At 44.6% G+C, this 17382-nt stretch overlaps 1 protein-coding gene across 3 annotated transcripts in view; it reads right to left on the reverse strand.

The window, feature by feature from the left end:
- The window catches only part of LOC135906249 (suppressor of lurcher protein 1-like), a 495728-nt gene that overhangs the window by 241523 nt on the left and 236823 nt on the right, over window positions 1-17382 (reverse strand). For all 3 annotated transcript variants that reach the window (XM_065437549.2, XM_065437550.2, XM_065437551.1), the window contains 6 exons: window positions 11722-11806; window positions 10993-11173; window positions 8650-8867; window positions 6762-6972; window positions 5470-5699; window positions 3710-3751 (listed from right to left, as the gene is read on the reverse strand). In XM_065437549.2, coding sequence (XP_065293621.1) covers window positions 3710-3751; window positions 5470-5699; window positions 6762-6972; window positions 8650-8867; window positions 10993-11173; window positions 11722-11806 — 967 coding nt within the window. The remainder of the gene's footprint in view (window positions 1-3709; window positions 3752-5469; window positions 5700-6761; window positions 6973-8649; window positions 8868-10992; window positions 11174-11721; window positions 11807-17382) is intronic.

Consider the following 17382-nt stretch of genomic DNA (forward strand, 5'->3'; position numbering starts at 1 on the left):
GAAACGAATCGGCCAGGAAACAGACGAACAGCGCGCCGAACGACTGCCTAAACGCCGCTACATAACTAGACAACCAGACTAATCTGAACTTGCAATCAATATTAACCAAGGCTGACAATGTTGTGCCTTAGCTTTCGCTACGTATATCCTGGCATAGCCGAGCTAAGCCACTGCTAATTTTTTAATAGGTAATGGGGCTGGGCAACACAGTCGATCTATCGCGTGGTGAGGAAGGTCGGGTACACCATCAAACTACACGCGCCAACTGTCTGAAGCAAGACAGCCACTACGCTTTGCGGTGAAGTGGTAGCATGCAAGCATGCTGAGCGTAGCGCAGAGGCGAAGTTCAATAATTCATACCTCGCTCAAACCAGAATTCCAAATGAAATGAAGATGGAAGTAGAACGACGATATACAGGCTTATCTAACTCAGTTTGTGCCATATTTTTACGAGGTGTACCTCATTGCCAATACCGTGGACGAAAATGGAACAAAACCTAAATTTTTGCATGTTTGTCATGCTTCTTAAAAACAACAATTCCTACAGTTAACTTACATCAAATTTGGTGTAAGTTAACACTCTGCAGAGAAAATCTACTGAAATAATTACAATATACAAATCTTTAGTTGGTTTGCAAGGAAAAAATGCCAATTTCGCAAATTTTTGTGGAAATTCGGGACTCCTAAGCGACTATTTCTGGCTGAAGTTGCCAATGAGCAGTTTAACATATTGAAGACAAATCTTCGTAGGTTCAGTATGCGAAGTTGTGAAGCGTTAGGCCCTAAACTAACTTTCATAAGAATTTTCTTTCCAAATGACGATCCACGTAATTGAGCAAACTTTGAAAACACGTCGCGTGACAGGAAGTTTCTTTGAAGCGAAAATATCTTGTGAGATCATGGAGAAAAGTAGTAAATAGCCGTAATCTTTCAAATAAGGATCTGAGATGGCCGATCGCCGCGCCTTGGACTCTTGGTGAGGGAAGAAATAAATAATTAGAATAAATAAGGAAGTAAGAAATTAAGAAACAATTTGGAAGAAATAAATAAACAAGAAACTAAGAGTGGACGAACCGACCGACATGCCAGAAAAACCATGGTATGTCACTCTTTCGAACCATTGCTTACTCACGTGCATCACGTATTTCGTTGGTATCTCCAATCGTGGCACGCGTGACAGATTAGGTGTAATTAGGTGTGTTTTAGCTATAGTGGATTGGCATAGAAATTCACAGATAAATTACAATCAGCACAGCCTAAGAGTATAGCTTCTGTTCATTGCTTAACTCTTATAAATAAATGGAAAGAAGAAAAAAAGGCGCTGGCGCACACAATGGAGAAACAAACTTGCGCTATATGTTTACCCTAAATGTCACTTCAGTTTCATACAAGAGGTCATGAGCATCGTGCTAGAGACCCACCGCCGCACAAGGGCTTCAGCGAACTGTGGACAAATTGAAACCTCGCGACACGCAGGCGCCACATGTGAACGGCGCTCAAAACCAAAGCGATCGATCGCTCCTTCACTACTCCAGAGATGGCGCTGTGTCGTGCAACAAAACAGGGAGCCTAAGTACCACACAAGAAGATCGCAATTTCGCTCGTTTGAAACGGGTAGCTTCGGTTATATAGTAACAAGACAATTTGCGAACTCCCAACACTTTCACGAAACAACGGGATCGTGTTGAATTGGGCCGGTTGTTGCATTATGAGACGTCATTGAAACAGCTTAAACACAGGACGACGCCAAGAAGGGAGAAACAAAGGTGTTCGCCTAATCATGCTGAGCCCTGTCTTTGGGCTGTTCACGTCACGTTCCACCAATCAATTTCGCTTCCTCAGCCCGGGAGCTATAAACAGTTCTGATGAACGCACCAGTAGAGCTTTTATCAGCTACGTAAGAAATGCGCACACTGAACTATATACAGGAGGTCCCAGCTAATGTAAGTTAAACAGCTATCACAAAAATAGAAAGAAAAAAACAACAACATCATGGTGCAAGTTACAGTTAGAAGTCCTACCGTATTCGGTGGTAAGAGCTGTGACAAATGACCGCAGTAGGTTTTATTTCAACATTGTAGACCTAGCTCTCTTGTGCCTATGCTCTCCCAAATACTGGAAAAGTTTCTGTTCGATTGTATGAGTTCTTTCATTAAAAAATTTGCAGTCCTAACATCAAGACAGTCTGGAGTTATTGCTGAGCGAAGTACTATTACATTGTTAGAAGAGTTATCCGATGAATTATATACTGATTTAGATAAGAACTTGTATATTCGTGCCTTGCTTTTGGATCTAGCAAAAGTGTTCGGAACTGTAAATCATGATATTTTATTGTAAAAGTTGTTTCGTTTGGGTATCAGGGGACCTTTTTTTGATATGACAGGTCACAGGTAGTCATGGGTAGTAAAGAATTTGTTAGTGCTAGGAAATATATCACAGCTGGGGTTCCAGAAAGATCCGGGTGAATTATTTACTTATTTATGAACGACTTTCTCACGATAATAACAAAAGCTAAGGTGTATCAATATGCGGATGATACGGTCCTACTCACACGCCAAATACGTTATGAGAAAGCCATTAACGAATACAGCTCACAAGGCCATGCAACGGGTTGAAGAAAATTGTGTATACATCAATGCTAAGAAAAGGAAAATCATGTGCTTTCGAAGTCCATTAAAAACTAAAAAATAAACTTGCCAATGTTTTTACATGATGAACATTGTATTTCACGTAAATGCGCTGCTATAGAATATGTGGAGACATTCAAATACCTGGGTATAACGTTTCACAGCCGCATATCTTGGCAGCACTACATGACATTTTTATGTGGCAAACTATGGAGTGTTGCATATCTGCTTTTCAGCATAAAGGGTTTAGTATCTCTACCCGTCAAGAAAATGATAGTTCCCGCACTAGTATACAGTGTGCTGAGGTATGGCATAACGATCTCCGCCTTTTGTATAGAGCGCTGGAAAAATTGGATTGATAGATTACTAAAAAATATATTTGCAAATCTTGCTTATGGTACTACACTACAATACAATAATATTTTTCTGGAATTGGAATTTCGCACACTTGAGGTTATGTAAACCCTATTCTGCTACTAAGCATGGAGAAGCGAGAATGAGTGTATACATTCGAGTTATATTTACTGACTTGGCCGATAAATTTTTTTGCACCCTCAAAACAAAAAAACAAAAAGAACCGTTGAAGAAATCAATGATGAACTTTTGAAATTTAGTTCTGATTATTTACTATATTTTTTTGTCATTGCTTCCTATTCAATTGTCTGTTAACAGGTAATACTAACAACTGTCCTTCTGAAAAATTGGTTACAATATGTTTCATCATGTAAATATGTAACCACATCGTTCTACCGACTCTGCCAGGCTTATAGTCGCACAAGTCCTCGTGGACTTGGTCAGGCCCGTTTCCTTGTTTTGCTTTTGGATGTGTATAGATTATTATTATTATTATTATTATTATTATTATTATTATTATTATTATTATTATTATTATTATTATTATTATTATTATTATTATTGAAATTTCGGTCCTACCACTTAGCGAAATGTGTAGAGGCAGAAAATACGCCGTGCTTTTGTAGACAGTTGTTCGTCTTGAACTCCCAGCCTGCGCCTCCGTTCCCTGCTCGGAAGTGTCAGTGCGAGCTGGAAAGAAAAGCACTGGGGACGAAGTGTGTTCTGACCTTGTTTGTTGAAGGCGCCGCCGTCCAGGGTCTTTTGAGGCTCTGAAAAGCACAGCAGGCGGGCACGGTAAGCGAAAATGGTTGCCGAAATTCCTCGTGAATAACAAGCGAGAATCGCCATTCGCGGGCTCCACAAAGAAAGCTGATGAAAACATTCCCGCGTGACTTGGCATCAAACAACAGTTCTTGCATCGTAAAGATTCGACTTCGAAGAACGCGTTGTAGATAAATGAATGCTGAAAACAGCAGGCGATGAGTTACACAGGCGGTTCTATGATGCGGCAGTGGAAATACACGTCGATAAGACAACTATGGGCAAAGAGTACTCAAAGGCGATCCGACACTAAAAATATGGAGGACGCTTAAGCTTCACCTTTAAGAGTGGAACGCGATAGCACTCAAAGATCCCTGATTGCTTTTCCCGCTTCCCGGCAAGTGCAGCTTATGAACCCGTAATGTTTACCGGGATGCGCTGGCCGCGAACGCTATGCACGAACGCAAGCTTTCTGGTAGAAACGCGGCCTCTTGCGTGGGCAGATCTCCTATTACTGTTTCGCACATTTAATATTTCAGTCTGAGAAGATCTAACATAAAGGGTATGTGGTGTTGGTGTTTTTTTACATGACATTTGTTTATGGGCTGCCATTCTGAAACTTCCGAGGAATACCTTTGTAAAGAATGAAAGACAAGGTATGAATGAGGTATGAGTATGAGTGGTTGGGTATGCGTGATTGTGCACGGCATGTGGTCGCTGCTAAAAGGTTGACAAGGGTCGAGGAAAAAAAAATTATGGGGCTTACCGTGCCAAAACCACTTTCTGATGATGAGGCACGCCGTATTGGAGGACTCCGGAAATTTCGACCACCTGGGGTTCTTTAACGTGCACCTAAATCTAAGTACACGGCTGTTTTCGCATTTCGCCCCCATCGAAATGCGGCCGCCGTGGCCGGCATTCGATCCCGCGACCTCGTGCTCAGTAGCCCAACACCATAGCCACTGAGCAACCACGGCTGGTAAGGGTCGAGGAAGGGTTAGCACACATAAGAGAAGGGAAAACAGGGCCCAATGTACTTGAAAGTATATCGCTAAGTATGGACGGCTGGGCTAGTTGGTTGTGATCCACAACCAACTAGCCCAGCCGTCCATACTTAGGGTATGTGTGCTTCGAAATGATTTGTTTACGGAAGGACGGTCGACGCTGGACGCCGACGCAGGATATTCTGCCACAAGCGGCCCTTAACGATACCGCGTTAAAACGACGTATTAACTCCGGCGATTTACCATACATTTGACTCAACGTTGCGTCAAATCACTAAAATGGTATCTGCACGACAAATACCGCCTTCCAGCTGACCATCTCGTGGATCGCTTCTAACAGCCAGCTCGTTTTCCTCCAAGACATCAGTGACTTTGACGAAGCGCTTGTGCAACTGCTACCAAAAACTGCGCAGTGCGCCAGGTTGCGCAACTTAGAAAACTCGAAGCCGTGTAGCGTTTGAAAATGCACTTTCTGAAGAGCGATCGAAGCAGGGATTGGGTAATATCAGCAGTCAAACAATGTAATTGCTGCAGTCTCGAACAACCAAACAAGGGATGTGATGGCGGATATCCCTATGCCCGTGTCCCAACAAGGAGGCACAATCAGAATAAGATAGTTTTTTTTTGTTTGCATATCGTAAACGCGCTAGGTGCATTGTTATCGTCCAGGCGAGTCGCATCAAGCGCCCGCGGCGGTACGGCCCGCAGAGGGCGTAGCTCACCGATGGAGACGAGCTGGTCAAGCGTGCCGTTGTAGGGAGTCTCGGAGAAGGTGTACTTGGCCATGAAGCCGCGCCCCGGAAAGTGGCTCTGCGCGCTGAAGGTCACGTACAAGTCGGGTCCCGTGGACATCATCTCGACCCAGACGTTGTGATTGCAGAGCTGTCCGATGACGGGAGCACTGCCGTCCCGTCCGTCGTGCACCAGGATCACGTCCGGACTGTTGAAGCAGCTGCACGGGTCGAAGCAGAAAGCCGCGTGTGAAAGCAGGACGAGCAGTTAGGCGCGGAACCTGGCCACCCGGTGGCACTTGCGCATTTTAAAGAGTACACTCGCGCGCTTGTCTGCACAGTTGGGTATAGCATTAAAAACAACGCGCGAGTGTTGGGCGTTATCAGATTCCATTTTTCAGCAGCCCCGTAAGCGTGCGGCTTCACAGCAGACGAAATCGAAGAGGTGGCGCTGACTGCTTACAACTCGCCTGGAAGTCACTTCAATACTGTGCCTCCACGGCCCCCAGGTAATCAGCTCCCCAAATTGTTAGCCTCACATTCGCGTGTTCCCTTAAAAAAAAGCAGCGTTGTATGTATCCCAGAACGACTTATTCTTGGGCTAGTTGGTCTCTATGCTTGCTAAACATGGTGTTCCTAGCGCGAAGTACGGAACATGAAGAAAGGGAGACAGGTAAGAGGCACGGGAGCGCCATGGATGTACCCACTGTCCCCAGAAGCACACATAGCGGCTTAATATATAATGTGCTAGGTAAGTTCAGACCGTGATAAAGGTGCGTCGGCTCTACAGTCAGGCAGGAGACGTACAAAGTAGAGATGAAAGAACTCTAATCAACCGTGGTTCAGAAATGGGGGAGTAAGTCCAGCAGATATTGACGATAATGATTGTCAAACACAAGGGGTTGTTTTCAATAGATGTGAATGATGTTGCTGATGCTTTACGGAATCCTAGTTAATAATTAAAAACAAGAAAGTGACAGGCGTCTCAAAAGATAAATGAATGACCCTTCTCGTTTACAGTTGAGGAACAACAAGCCGTAATAAGTTGCGGAGCCTCAGCACCTTCCTCTTCCCCTTTTCCCCATGTTTCTCAAGCGGCCAACGAACGCATTTCATTAGTTTCTGCATCGCTCCCTCCTTGTAGTGTACCGATATATATAACTGCTCTACAGCATGCTGTACGGTGAGTTTCTCGGAGCTCTGATAATATTTCGTCCTTCTTCTACATTGCTGCCAGAACTAATGGAGGGAGAGCACTTGCACGACGCAGGTGGGAAACACACCTGAAGTCTCCACGCTGCAGGCGCACTTGCTCGAAGAGCACCTTGACACGTTCGTTCTCTCGCCCCAGGAAGCTGTAGGCGCACTTGATGTCCCGCGGGTACGAGCTCGGGTACTGCGGCGAGAAGAAGCGACCCGAACTGCGGTTGCCGCTCTCCATGAGGAAACTGCAGCGGCTGTCGGCAACGGCCTGGCCATCGGTCTCGAACTGGCCTGCGGGAAAAGAACGGCCAATCAGAATTGCAGTGCAAGCAGAGGTACTCCAATAGAACTTACACTGATACGTTAGAGTACAATCGCTGCGCATTCTAGTTTATCTGTATCGTCACTTATTTGAGACGTACTTAAAATTTCGAGATCAATGAAACTCCGCCTCTACTTTAAGGTATTCATGCAAATTGTAGTCATTTTGATTATCTGAACTGTAATCTGGTACACATCTTGCGTGTTCACGTGCGTTTATTTTGTATACTTTTTGGGTGTAACTTTTGGGTGTATTTATGCATCATATGGTGACACTGCACCCGAAATATGGGCACCAGATTGTCGAAATTCTACTCTAACAGCTTCTAATTCCTATTCTAGTGCCCTTTTCTCTCTTGCCATATTTGGGTTCTTAATAAACCTTGTATTCTTTACGAACATTCAAATTTCTACATTGAAACAATATCAAATCAATGACTATAAATGTAAATGTGAACGCGAAAGCTGTTAGTATGTCTTAAATTCCACTCAGACTAAGTGGTTCCTGAATGCTGATATGCAACGTGGATGGACAGCAACTTGCGTGTTGAGACGTGGTTTATTCGCGGCTATCGACTAAAGTTCGCGGTGTGCATGGAAAGGTAAATACCGGTGACCCGGTCTTCACTCAAGAATATTGGCGGCGACGAATGCACACCTGACTGATGGCAACAACAGCGCCGAATCTACGCCTACTAATTCTTTCTAGTTTCGTCCTTAGGATAGCTGCTATCAAATTAGCACATCTCACTATGTCGGACACAAATGATTCCTGTATGGTTACAGCTGTATTTGACAGTGCCCTTTGAAGCGACCAAGTTGAGTAGTTGTTGAGCACTTGCTACTACGCGCGTTTCTTGTAGACTTGCTGGAAAGACTGATCTGCCTGCTCTTTTGGCTTCATTGTCTGCTCTTATGCTGTGGGCAAAGCCTTGCCTTGGATTGACCATCCACTGCCTTTGGTGCTGCGTGTGTTTTTTTCCGCGAACCCATCTATCGCGTGAATATATGGTTAAGCACTGGCAGGATTAGTCCCTAGAGGTCTTGAATTGGTTGTAAGCGTGACTTTAGCCTCCTATCTCTATTTCTCCCTTTAAATAAATTTGAGTCCAACATTTTTCAGTCTATTGCTTCCAGAAACACAGTAGAAGACCCAAACTAAGGTGGCTTGCTAAGGCCTCATGACGATTGCAATGTTCCTTTTTTATAAGCGTAGAAAAGCGCGTACGCAGAGAGCTTGGTGGGAAGATTAAAAAACAATACGAGTAACGAAAAACATTTGTATTCTGGCACTCACTTGGCTATGCAGTGGTCTAAAACAACGATAACAGACACGACCAGAGATATACGTCTTGCAGCAAGTATAGAGGTATGACTTAAAGAAAATTTTCAGTCACAACAAGAGCACGGAGAGGGAAAGAGCTGTCAGATCTTTTTCTGTTTTGAGCTACTTTGGATAAATAGGTATCGGCGCATAATTGAAATTTCAACGCTTCCAAATAATAGGAACAAACATATATTATTGCTCCACCACAACGCAAGAACTGAAGACCAATCCGATAATAGCGTGCACTATGGCTTTCTATTGATTCAGCTGCCTTCCGTCTCCGGTACCGCGAATTGAAACGGCATGTGTCGGTCACTCACGTTTGCTGAGGAATCTGTACGTTCCGCGGAAGCCAGAGTTGTTACCCTGGCGCCAGTCGGAGTGGAACTCGAAGATGAGCGCGTGCCCCGAGGAGTAGTGGGTCTGCTCGATGTCGTTGATCTTGCCGCACAGGATTGAGTTGTACGGGCTCCGATTGTTCACCGCCTCTTCTTTGTCCAGGTGCAGAAACAGCTTCACGTAGTCACCGTACACACACCTGGATGCGTGAAACGTTGCCGGCGGAAAGTCAATGACACATCGCAACATTGTACGGAAAAATAAACTGTTCACGTGGCTGGCATCAACATTGTAAAGACAGGCCACCCGTGGCACACAAATTTTGCTCAACCAATACGAATAAGGGAAAGGGCGAGAGATGCTGCGAATGTTGCAGTAGCCTATCGCTTATAGCATACTGCTCCAGGTCGTGATTGATAGCTGTTATACCCAGTGAGCGCACAACCACTCAAACAGCATATGCACCAACAGACAGGCGCATATACAACAAATATATTGATCGTTGATCCACCCAGCAGCTGCTTGGAGCGTGCGGAAACGAGGAGTAAAATAAAAGAAACAAAAACAAGTGCACGAGATCCAACGATTTGGAATCTATATACAGTGAATCTTTGTGTGATCGCACGAAGAGTTGAAACACATGTACCAACACACACACACACACACACACACACACACACACACACACACACACACACACACACACACACACACACACACACACACACACACACACACACACGCACACACACACACACACACACACACACACACACACACACACACACACGCGCGCGCGCGCGCGCGCGCGCGCACACGCACACGCACGCACGCACCCACCCACCCACACACACACACACACACACACGCACGCACAAGCGCGGCCGCACACAAACTAAACGCGCCTTTGGATAAGCGGAGTTGCTGACTGCTAGCAAGTCGGACGGATGCCGTGAACGCATCATAGTTTCAGAGGCAGCATGTGCATACGTACGCAGCGCAATTTGAATCCATTCTATCCGCAAAAAAAGTGTTTATTTCCTCATTACCGTGCAGCTGCGGATGCGTGAAGCCGAGCTTTCTGGTTCTTGATTTGCTTCCCCCGCACGGCCGGCGCCCCTGCTATCACGGCGATGATGATGATGATTTTATGTCATCTCCTTTAAAATGGGGCGATGACAAATAGTCGCCCACCCTGCTTGATTTAATCAGGTATACTCTACATGTTTTTCATTCGAGCATTTTCGTTAACATTTCCATAATATTTTTTCTCATCCGGATGTGCGAAAGCTTGCGCCATCTGGTGGTGCTACAAGGAACCCAGCGACGCGGCGGCGCGCATGCTTCTCTGTGATTGGGTTCGCCTATTCGGCAAGGGAACAGCCAGGCCACAGTTATGGTAAGGAAACCCAGCGTGGTTTGCAAAGAAAAGCGTCACTTTTAGATCTGAATTATTTCGCAACGTGTTATGCGATTAGAGAGGCCAAAAAGAAAAAAAAAACGGCGTGATGGTGGAATTTCCAACGGCAGTGGCGCCATATGTTTATTGCAATTATTATTTGGTCTGATATACGCAACCGCAGAGCTAGAAGCGCCTTCGATAAAACTCAGACTATCAGGACAGTCTTGAAGAATGGCTCAGGTAAAAGGTAAACTTCTTTTCTTCCTTTAAGCATGCATTGTGTATAATTGAAACATCAAATGAGGGAAACGGGTTTCATATAAGGTAAAGCCGACATTTTAAGTTATGAATAATGTTATCATTTTAGTGGATCTTCCACTATATTTGGCAGATGTTTCATGTGTTTTAGAAGGAAAATGCGTTTGCGATGGACATTGCAGTTCTAAGAAATTTTTTCACGAGCATTTCCTGAGCTAACACTCACAGCAATCAGGAGAATAGAAGGCAGGATATGGTGTATTTGAACTTCATTTCAATACATTGTTACACCGTGCCAGATTGACAACAATGACTGTCAAAGCCAATTTTCATGCCATGAATGCTGTGATTGAATAAGTATTAACGCAGTTTTTTTAACACTTTCTTGTACCGTAAGACGGGACATTTTCGAGGGGTATTGAACACGCACCATACCGCCGACGTAAGCGTCTGATATTTTTTTTTTCCATAAATCATGCTTTGTGACCTTAGAGTTGCTTGTTTAGCATACTTAAGATTCTTGGGGATTTGCTCAAATTTAGTGCGGCGACCTTCCTGTACTTTCAAAAGAATCTTAAGCTGATCTGGGTTATATATGAATGAACGGTAACACTTATCACCCGTAGAGGATAAACATTCTAAACGACAGACAGAAATCACTCACTCGAGGTTGCTTCGTTGCACGTCGAACTCTTCGAATGATATGCGCACGATCTGGTCGGGATTTCCAATGAAACGAAACAAAACACACTCGATGTTCTCCTCGTACGGCACTGGGTAGTTTGGAGAGGTGAACACACCGTACTCCTTTCCATACATGTCGTCGAACGTCACGCATCGGCAATCTGCAAACATAAAATAGAACCGCTTTTGCCCTTTTCACGGGTTAAGATATATCGAAGAAGAGGCTCTCTCGCTCACAACGACCAATAGGGGGCATTTGCGCGCTGAAATAGTACTTCTAGAGGGGTGCCTTCCGAGTTACAAAGGATTAATGACGTTCACACTGACCATTGTTTTACTGTAAGTAAAAATGGTAACACTACCTGGATAGCTGGCGCGAAGGATACAGTATTCGTACACACATTTTATTCTTTGCACCATCCACACCGTCGTAGTTAAGCGCCAAGTCACACAGCAACACTCCTTTCTCGGGTAAGAATGGTTGAGCGGAGTTACAAGGAAATACTATTTACTTTGGTTAATAATTTACTTGATGCTCTTTGCCATTTTATCCCAGAAGGGTTCTGGTCTACAAGGTTAAATGGGGGCGCTAAAAAGTTTTAAGGTAACAACATGCGTGCTTGACCCCAGTTACTATCGCAAAGCACGCCAGAGAACGTTGTGAAGCGTGCAGTCCCTTTCTGAGAGAACAAAAAGCGACTCCACTCACGAGCACTGAGTCCTGTAACTGGTACAACTTGCACCGCTTGGTACCATAGCAGCAGTAGCAGCTGAAGCAGCTCTCCCCACAGCACCTGCAAATAAACGTATTTGTTGGCATTTAGATCCGGTTCCATCAGACCAAGCACACGTTTGACTTCTGTTTGCGCTAAGTGCCAGTACTCTTCGGGGAGCTTATCTAACATGCCAATGGTGGAGGAGCTCTTAAACAACGCACAACAGAGATTAATGTCCTTCAACTACAACTGAATAGGAAGAATGAAAAATATAAAAGCCGAAGAACCACGCGAATTCTATGTTTCCGGGCGATTGAGTAAATGTCAATAATTCACGTTTAATCTCTAGAACGCCATCCCACATGACGCACTTGTTAGTAGCTTCTATGGTCATGATGGTCATGACCATGTCATGATGGTCATGAAGGAGGCCGCAAATGCACGCAAAATCGCCACACGAGCGGCTGCTCGAGGCACTGTGTGTATTCGCAGGCTCTTTTCACGCTCGGAAAAACACTTTTACGTAGCACGTATTGAGCAACAGACAGCTGTATCGGGAGTTTTTCATGTTGCTCTACAATTTTCTCATTGACCCTTTTTATAAATTTATCTTATTTGAGAAGTTCATTAATTAATTGGGACTAATTTTGTAATTAGACAGACAGACAAAGAAGTTTAATGAGGTCCTGAGAAGCGCTGCACTTAGAGCAGCACCACTGGCAGCTCCCACGTGGCGACGGGGAGGCCTAGCCTCACCGCCGCATAGTGGGCTCGCTGTAATTAGGTAGAATAAAAAAATAATAATCTGAGTATCTCTAAGCGACGGCAGAGAACATTACCTTGGTTTTGTCGAGCTACGTAGCATTCGCATATCTTAAAACTCTGGATAAAGTTAGCTAGTATACCCTGTATATATCCCCTGTAAATATTTTCCCCCGTGATAATATACGTCGTTGCGCTGCGTAGCGCTCCGTTTGGTTTGGTTCGGTTCCCTTCTCCTCTGCTCTGTTACGTTGTGTTGTGCTGTGGTCTGGCCTGTTGCTTTCTTCTTCTTAGCCTAACGAGCAGTCATGTCGAACGATGTGTTTTATACATTATTGGCCAACAGTCTGTGGTAACTCGAAAAGCCAATTCCTTGTTCAAATGGCACGGGCACGTGTTTAGACTGGTGTTTAAACTGTTAAGCTGGTACGCGCGCGCGGACAAATTGACCATCTCTCAAGTTGGATAAGGTAAAAAGCTCGTTTCGCAAACACATAGTATAGGCAACGACATCGCATTTAGCTTTGTTGATTTTGCATATTGAATAAGAGCGCAAGGCTGTCACAAAAGGTAGTATCCGTTCCTTTAACAAAATTGTTGGCAAGAAGAGGATGATTGAAGCATTCGTATATTTTGGCCCTTGCACTAGTCTTCTGCCTTTTATTTCCTTCGCTTATCACTCCTTGTTTATAGGGTCAAAGGAAGTTAAAACGAACCTACCTTACTCGTGAACTAATGACTTAACCAAACGCTCACTTTTTACATATTGTACTAGCGTTAGCGGGAACAATAATGTTCAGTTTACCTTATGTTGAATAAATAGCAACTACTTCAGCGCCTAAATGAAAACAAACACAAATTTTACTGTTGTTGCACCATAAAAAAAAGAAGCATATTTAAAGTTGGCTTTCTTGCACATAAAGTGATGTTGCAAAAGAGCACGCTTTACAGGTAAACAATTGAAGCGTTAATCTTTTGCGAAGGCGAAGTGAGCAAACCGGCATTTGTGCAGAAATTTTGACACTTTTTTTTTTCAGTGTTCCGCGCAAATAAGGGTACCTAATTGTAAATAAATAGCACTTTCTCTCGGCAGCCCCGAACACCGCTTCTGTTCTCCATCGTTCTGTGCCGGGTGACTCAAACAGCACCGTCCACAGAAGAGCAGCGAGTTGAGCGGTCAAGAAGAACTTGCGCAAACAAATAAAAGAGTTACGGCGCATTCAGGAATGTCGCGCCCCTTCAATTAAATTTGCTTCGCGCCGGGCAAACACGGAGGCGACGGGGGCCGCTTCCTATTGAAAGAGCCAAACACCGCGAGCCACACTGAAAGAGCGCTGATGGAGAAGAGCACACAATACGGTAGAGAGGGAGAGGGGGGGAGTGCGCATGCGTGTGTGAGAAAGAGGGTACATGTGTGTGTGAGAGAGAAAGAGAGATGGAGATAGAGAGAGAGGCGAGATGAAGACGGAAAGGAAGGAAATGGAAAGGACCACGACGATCGACCCTGCAGCAAGACAGTATCCTTCTTCGCGAAAAGTCGACAGAGGGCGCTCTCCTAAAGAAAACTCCATCTGCTGCCACGAGATGGCGCCGTGCCACCGAGAAAAGCGCAAGCTTGATTTATATAGTAATTCTTAGGCAGCCCCACAGACGGCAGCACCATGCGCGGTCCCATTCCGTGAGACGCAGTGGACTCTGATTCAACAAGGATAAAGGAGCTCGAGCCTCTTACTGCTCACATGCGCTCAAAAATCGCCTTACTGAAAAAGAGCCTTGATCCTGAAATCCAAATCACTCTCAAGCACCAGCAAGAAGTTGCAAGTGTCGTTGTCAGGTTTCGGAGTACGGCTACGTCATTGCGCCCGTTTCCGCACATGTAGAATACATTTTGTCTATTCATGAAATTGTTATGTTCCCAATTCGTTTCTTGCGCTACTTTTTGGTAGCCAACGAGATCCATTTAGCTGTTAAACTACCCGAATTCTTTAAGTAAATTTCCGCTCTCGTTGGGCCACAAGATGAAGGAAACTGTTCGATGTATTTCGAGAACGACTGGACTGCGTGAAAGCATTCGACTGCGTTACGCTGTCCATGCACGTGCACACATTATGCGCCGTCTTCCTTTTTACCTCCCTCTCTCCTATTTCTAATCTCCTGTTACTCTCCTCCCACCAAAGGTCGTCAACCAAGCGCTAGTTTAGGTAATATCACTTGCTTCTTTTTTTCTTTCCTTTTTTTCTGATATCTGTCTTTCTCCACCGAACGTCTCTGCATTAATGCTGGCTACTGTCGTTTCTAAGAGGCTTATTATTTAAGGCGTGAAGCGGCAGCTTTAGAGGCTTACCAGTTCAACTTTTTAAAACTTGTCATTTCATTACCGGTTATCGTTCCTTTTTCCGTACTCCAAGAGCACAAGCGGAAGCAAAGACTATCACACTGTGAACTAATGCCCTATAATGTGGCCACATGCTGCTATTCAGGAAAACACTGTTCAATTTTCTAATGTGGCCTTAACTTCACCTTCGCTGAAATGAAGTAACCGCATTTTAGGTGTTAGATTTTGCGGCGATCAGAGGTGTGGCTATTACGACGCAGCATTGTCAGTGCAAATTATTCTTGTCAGAAAGTGTACCCGGCCATTATCACTTCCAATTCGGTGTCTGGCAGAAGCAGCCTACCTCATCGCACTAGCAGTTACGCGCCATGATAGAAGCATGATCTGCACGTTCACGCACCTTTATTGCTTGTCAAACACACGCATATACACGAAAGAAATGAGAGACAAACGTGCAGCGTAGCCTGCGCGCGCTGATGCAGAACACGTAATTTCTCTTCGGTCTTTGCCGGAAAACCGCACATAGTGATAGCCAATCCAAGATCAAATACCTTACACGGGTGTTGAAAGCACCCGCAACAATTTGTCACGTTCGTCAGACTGCGAACATTAATTCGTTGCCCAACTGATTTGGCGAGGCAGCAATATGGTGCCTACAACATACAACATGTATTACTTCGACTCTCCGATGACGATGGAGCGGTCAGCTTACAACTTCGCCGCACTGGGGAAAAAAGGAAAAATAAATATGCCATAGCATCCTATTAAGCAACATAGCGAAATAAATCAACGCCTGCAACTGAGAGTCACGTGACATAGCCAATCTTCGAGAAATACATAAGTGATTTATGAGCCCGTGTAATCTGAACCGGACAGAAACTTTTTTAACTTTTTTTACCTTAGTCTGCTTCTCTCGTTGAGCCTACATGATTGTGAAGAACAAGCCGATTTGTCTCTGACCAGTGTGGGCTGTAGACGGCAAAAGGCAAGATGGTAAAAGCGCAGTAGCCTATTAACAGCTGCCCATATCACGATGAGCGGCGGAATGCTGGTGGATGTCAGATACCTTGAGTTGCTGATGCAGATAATTGTTTGGGTGTGAAAAAAAAACGGAAGCTGCGAGAGAGAGCTGGCACTGAAACACGTAAAAAACCAAAGGCGACACTGTAATTAAAAGGTGTTACAGAGTAACGAAGTTTCCGGTACTGAATCACAGACACCGGGCGCTCTCAACAAAGCTAATCTGTTACGTCCCAGGACTACTTTTTGTTATCGCTTAAGTCATGTCTTAAAAAGCGATAGGCGGTTTAACATAGCGTGACGAAATACTAGTTCTTTGTACCGTATATCGCTTTGCCTGATGAAAATGCAGTAAAAACGGCGTAAGAATTTGTACTACTTCAAAGGTAACTTTAGTCACTACACATGGCGTCCTAAATAAAATTTAATGTCTTTCCATTTTCCCGCCTGTCTTCCACTTTATTTCTTATTTCTTCAGAGAAATCAAATTTGCTCCTCATCACTTTTTGTTAAGTCGTCGTTGATACATATTCTTGCCTTGCATTTAAACACAATTTAGCGCAATGTGTTCTGTTTTAATTTTCTTTTCGCCTGCCCCGTCTGCAGACTTTTCAGGCTGTTTAAATCAGAGGATTCTGAAACATTTTTATTTACTTCCTGCCCTCGCTTTTTCCTCAAATGTTGGTCTTTGTCATTTCTGCTTGTCTATATCTTCGGCGTGCCCTTTGCGCGAGCAGTGTTTGAAGCAAATCCCTCGCCTCTCGTCTATTCTTGTCTATCGACTTCTACCAGAGAGCAAAAGTTGCTTTGACCTCACTTATTTTCCGCTCTGCGATCCTTTCTTCTCAACTCGTTATCGCGCTCATTGGTAGTGCCGTCGATGCGATCTGCACCAGAAGGATCCTCACCATCAGACAAACCGTCGCTCCCAAAGCCGTACGGCCTCGTCTTCCGCTGAACGCTTTTACTTTAGTGCTTGTATTGTTATTCATCCGTCGTCTTTGCTACGCCGGCCAACTTATAAGGTGCAGTGCTAGAAAGGGATCGCTGGCTTCCGGCAAATTGAGTCCAGTTTCGACAAAGCTGCTGTCATGAGTAAAACCTCTTCGTTACTAGGCAACCTCTATGTGCTGCCTTACAAAGGCTGCTGAAAACACGCCTTTTTTTACACTTAGGCAGTTTAAAGCAACATAATTTAACAGCGCCGAAAACGTGACGGACCTGCGCCTCGGAAATTGAACTCGGTGATGTTAGACTCATTCTGGAAGAGTGAGTAAAGCCTATGTAAGGACTCTGGAATGAGTACGAGCGCATTCTCCCATAAATTGTATCTAAGGCGGTGTCCAACTTGAAACGCTGGAGCATTGAAGTCATGCTAGCGGACGCAAACAGACGCGCGGGCAAAAGCGATCAGGGACATGGCAGTGACGTTTAAGTTTTCATCACTGCGTGTTCCGTAGTAGACTCGTTGTCTACGATGCGCAACTTCACATATCTGAGCTTGCTGGCATCTGAACGGCTACGAGCTGAGTAAGTT

Source organism: Dermacentor albipictus, chromosome 5 (genome assembly GCF_038994185.2).
Source record: "Dermacentor albipictus isolate Rhodes 1998 colony chromosome 5, USDA_Dalb.pri_finalv2, whole genome shotgun sequence".
NCBI lineage: Eukaryota > Metazoa > Arthropoda > Arachnida > Ixodida > Ixodidae > Dermacentor > Dermacentor albipictus.